This window comes from Salmo salar, chromosome ssa10 (assembly GCF_905237065.1).
Source record: "Salmo salar chromosome ssa10, Ssal_v3.1, whole genome shotgun sequence".
NCBI classification, from domain to species: Eukaryota; Metazoa; Chordata; class Actinopteri; order Salmoniformes; family Salmonidae; genus Salmo; species Salmo salar.
The window spans coordinates 114,150,769-114,155,058 of record NC_059451.1 but is presented as its reverse complement, the minus strand read 5'-3'; the positions used below and the strand labels follow the sequence as shown (position 1 = coordinate 114,155,058).

Here is a 4,290-nt window from a genome sequence, read left to right as displayed (position 1 = left end):
ATAGAGCTGTTTCTGTTTTCTTCCTACAAATGTGGTCTTATCTCTTGAACGGTTTAAGTGTAAAATATTATCACCCCATCGCTGAAAGATGAGACTCTCAGGAACACATGTGTTTTCTGTTCGCCTCTAGAATGCCCACAAGCCTCCTTAGAACAGAATATACAAGATAAGGCACTAAATCCAGCTGGAGGGAGAAGGTTATTTTCTACACTGAAAATCATACAAAATCATTGCCTGATGATCTTCTGAACTGCCCAATACCTTTCTGATGCATTTCAGTCACTTCAAAGCAAACTTCCTTCAGAATGATTTTTTTTTTATCAAATGGGGTCGTGGGCCAAAAAAGTTTGGGAACCCCTGCTGTAGCTGTACCCTATAAGGTCTATTGTACCATTAGTTATACGTGAATACTTGTACCCTTGCAGGTTTGTCAAACCAGCACCTTAATCATTTACCCAAGAGGCCTGTACTAGTGATGGGTTGTTTGCGAATGAACAGCTCTTTTTGAATATACCTTTTTGGTGAACGTCAGGAACTGAATCGAATGGATGAAAGAGCCGTTCATTTGGCTCCCTGATTTGCAGGCTTCTACTACTGCTTTTTGAGGCGCAAACAACATTTCTCTGCAGTTCACTTCAGAATCATTCTCTGAAGATGTTGAATTCTCACCACAGAAAAAAATCTATATTGGGGAGAGTGCTTCATTCTGAGCCACTCTCATTTTTGCGGTGCGTAAAAAACATTACACGACATTCAAACATTCAAAACAATGGTAGGCTACTTTTCTAGACTTTGCAAAAGAGATTTGCAATTTTTCCATGATTCTCTGTCAGTTTTTAAGCATTTTGAACAAAGAGCTATGTGGGAGCCAAATCAACATATATTTTATGTGAACGGAGCTAAACACCGCCAATGATTGTACCTTCACATAAAACATAATAGGTACAAACATGTACCATAATACTAGATTATCTGCACATGTACCCTAAAATACCGAACCTCTAAAGGTACATTATGTGTAATTTGATATTTTATACCCCAGGGAACAATACTGTAACCTAACCGTACCCATTTTCTGAGAGTGTTGGAAAATTGTGGTACAGAGAGGGTTCTTATTCTGCATTCAAACAAACAGGTCAAGGATCATCTGGTGAATCTGGTGGTTCTTGTTAAAAGGCCTGGAGGGCTGATCACCATGCAGTGGCCTTAAGGCCTTAAGTAGGCATGTGACATGTTTTCCTTCACAGCTGTTTCAGGGAAGCAAACAGAGTTCATACAAACCAACCCTCCTCTACTCTTGAAGAAGGTGTCTCTTAAAAACCTATTTAAAGGAGAGGAGGGATAGGTAGAATTTAGGACACAGAGAGAGACCCAGTGAAATTCTTTGAAGATCTCTGAAGAAGTGACGCTACATCTGAAGATTTCAGAAGGTGAGATTTCAACAGATATTAATTTAAAACTGTACCTGCTTGCATTCCAATTGATACCCTACTCCCTATGTAGTGTGATACTTTTGAACAGGGCTCATAGGGCCTACAGTATGTGTTCCTGGTCAAAGTAGTGCACTATATAGGGAGTAGGGTGCCATTTGGAAAGCAGCCTCCTGAATTCAAGAGCATAGACTTCTCCTTACCATTGAATTGAACAGTCAATCTCAGACAAGGTATGGGAAGCATCCAAATGGCATCCTATTCCCTATGTAGTGCACATTTTTTACATTTTTTTTTTTTTTTTACATTTTAGTCATTTAGCAGACGCTCTTATCCAGAGCGACTTACAGTAGTGAATTGAACATTTATTTATTTTTATTTATTTTTTTTCTTTTCTGTGCACTGTGGGTCCTGGTCAAAAGTAGTGCACTACATAGGGAATATGGTGCCCTTTAGGAAGCATACATATTCCTGTGTGCTAGGCTATTCTATTGTATGTGGTTGAAGGAATGATACCTGGTATTCCTTAGCATAGCGTTTCCCAAACTCGGTTCAAAATGTGCACCGCATGACCGAGTTGGGGAAACGTTGCCTTAGGAGTTCCATACTGTTTTTCCATAACCTCTCCTCCAGTTCCCCCAGTTTCACTTATTGGATTTATTCAATAAGTGAAACTGGATTTATTCCACAGCTGACAAATGGTCAACTAATCACTAGCCCTTAATTCATTGAAAATGATGTGATAGCAGTGGAATACATCAGCTAAGTGGAATGGCTGGGAGTAATCGAGGAGAGGCTAGGGAAACTGCATTCACCTACTCTGAAGTACTCACTGAATTTATCTTAACGGCTTCTCTCTCTCACTGTATTTGTCTGTCTCTCTGTCTGTCTGTGTGGCGCACTCTCGTTCTCTCTCTCTCAGAAGACTATCTCAATGGCGATGTTGACCATTCTTCTGCTTCTCAGCGCTGCCATTGTTCTGGGCGAGGCCTTTGATCTACGTGCCGCAATTAAGAGGGAATCCATTTTACACTTTACATTATGAATTCATTAATGTGTGTGTGTGTGTGTGTGTGTGTGTGTGTGTGTGTGTGTGTGTGTGTGTGTGTGTGTGTGTGTGTGTGTGTGTGTGTGTGTGTGTGTGTGTGTGTGTGTGTGTGTGTGTGTGTGACTGACTAATCTACAAGTAATATTGAATAGTTATTTATTATGCAAGGTGATATGTAGATCAGTCAGTATCCTCTCACCTTTAAAGTCAACTGCAATTTGGAACGAGCACTGTGTCTCCTCCTTACAGAGGCTGGGGTGGTGGAGGAACAGCAGGAAGCAGAAGCAGCAGAGAGTGATCGTCCATGTCCCGGAGGTTGGACCAAATACAAATCACGTTGCTTTATGTTTGTCAACAATGCAATGACATGGCCCCAAGCTGAGGTATATCATGCTTACCCACTTCTACTTAAAGTAGAAGTTCAATTGAAATCAACTCGCTTATTTGTTTTGAGGTTATTGTGAGTCCAGAAGACAAATTCTCACAGACTGGCCTACTGACTAATACTTACATTATGAAATGTCTTTGTCCCTGTCCGCCGCATTCTCTAGAACCACTGTCTGTCCCTTCAAGCAAACCTGGCGTCTATAAAAAACTATGGGGAGAACTATAATTTACAGCAATTGGTGTTGAGAAACACCGGCCAAAATCAACCTACCTGGATTGGAGGATGTAATGCTGTTGAGGTAGAGTATACTCACAGATGAATAGGATCATCAATATCTCAAGGGACACTTGTGAAGTCAGATCTAGGTTTGAAAGATCTGATAGATGTACTCCCCCAAAAAATGCCCAGTACCAGTGCCAGTCTACACGTTTTAAAGTTGTTTTTGTGTTGGTAGCTTTTGCGGTTTGGCATTACAGGTGGTGCAGGAAAGAAAATAAGTATGTTTCAGCAAGCATACCTACTAACAATAATACCAATAATAATCATAAAAAAATTAATAATGATAATATGGTATTTCTTTGAAACTGAGACCTTAATTCTTCCCCACAGAACAAACTATGGTTCTGGAGTGACGGCTCCAAATTTGATTACCAGAGCTGGGGGCAAGGAGAGCCCAATAATTATGGTGGCAATGAGCACTGTCTTCAGATGAACGCGGGAGGTACAGTTAGCCCACTATCATTCACTGATCCATTCATCAAATGTAACTTTTAAATTGTACATTTAACAAAGAAATCTGGCACACACACAGACAATGATATTGTTGTGTCTATATCTGAGTTGATTTAAGAGTTCATTTCTGTTCCGTGTTTCCTCTGAAGGTGACAAAACGTGGAACGATTTAAACTGTGAAGTGAAATTGCCCATGGTGTGCGCACTGAGAACCTGTTAAATCCAGCAAAACATCAACTCAACTGAAAAATACATGTTTTTCCAGTGTCAGCATCCTAACTGAACACACAAGTCAAATACTTTTAAAATTATTTGTTTCTGTAAAATTAACATTTGAGTTACTTGTTGTGCATAAATGTTGAGTAATGATTCTGTTGTTTGTTGTCAATAAAACTGCTGTACACATTATTTTAATTATTAAACATGAATGATACTGCCATAATTGTCAAATCCTTTGAAAGGCTTCCAGTCTAGGATCTGAGAGTCTGTTCAATGGTCATTTCAACTTTTGATTCTTGAAGAATATAGTTCATAAATTCTTCTCTTTTAAGACCACAAATTTGTATTACTCCACGAACGTAAACAAACAATGTATGTACCTTTAAAATAAGTTCAAAACTATCAGGTGGATGTCACAGACTGTCAGAGCACTGTCTATGCATTTGAGAGGTGTTATATTTCCCTACCACATC

At 39.5% G+C, this 4,290-nt stretch overlaps 1 protein-coding gene across 1 annotated transcript; it reads left to right on the top strand.

Annotated features, from left to right (window-relative positions):
* The first annotated feature begins 2,233 nt into the window (after positions 1 to 2,233).
* LOC106561635 (ladderlectin) lies at positions 2,234 to 3,923 on the top strand. Its single transcript, XM_014125761.2, has 5 exons — positions 2,234 to 2,440; positions 2,728 to 2,861; positions 3,030 to 3,164; positions 3,476 to 3,587; positions 3,748 to 3,923. Exons 1-5 carry the CDS (start codon positions 2,365 to 2,367, stop codon positions 3,816 to 3,818), a joined length of 528 nt encoding a protein of 175 aa, XP_013981236.2. The 5' UTR covers positions 2,234 to 2,364; the 3' UTR covers positions 3,819 to 3,923.
* Positions 3,924 to 4,290: the final 367 nt, after the last annotated feature.

Excerpts from the sequence above, each read along its gene's own strand:
- LOC106561635 (XM_014125761.2), top strand. The coding sequence starts at position 2,365 with ATGGCGATGTTGACCATTCTTCTGCTTCTCAGCGCTGCCATTGTTCTG. Across the intron at positions 2,441-2,727 it reads CTTTGATCTACGTGCCGCAA|AGGCTGGGGTGGTGGAGGAA; the intron begins TTAAGAGGGAAT and ends TCCTCCTTACAG. Across the intron at positions 3,588-3,747 it reads TCTTCAGATGAACGCGGGAG|GTGACAAAACGTGGAACGAT; the intron begins GTACAGTTAGCC and ends TTTCCTCTGAAG.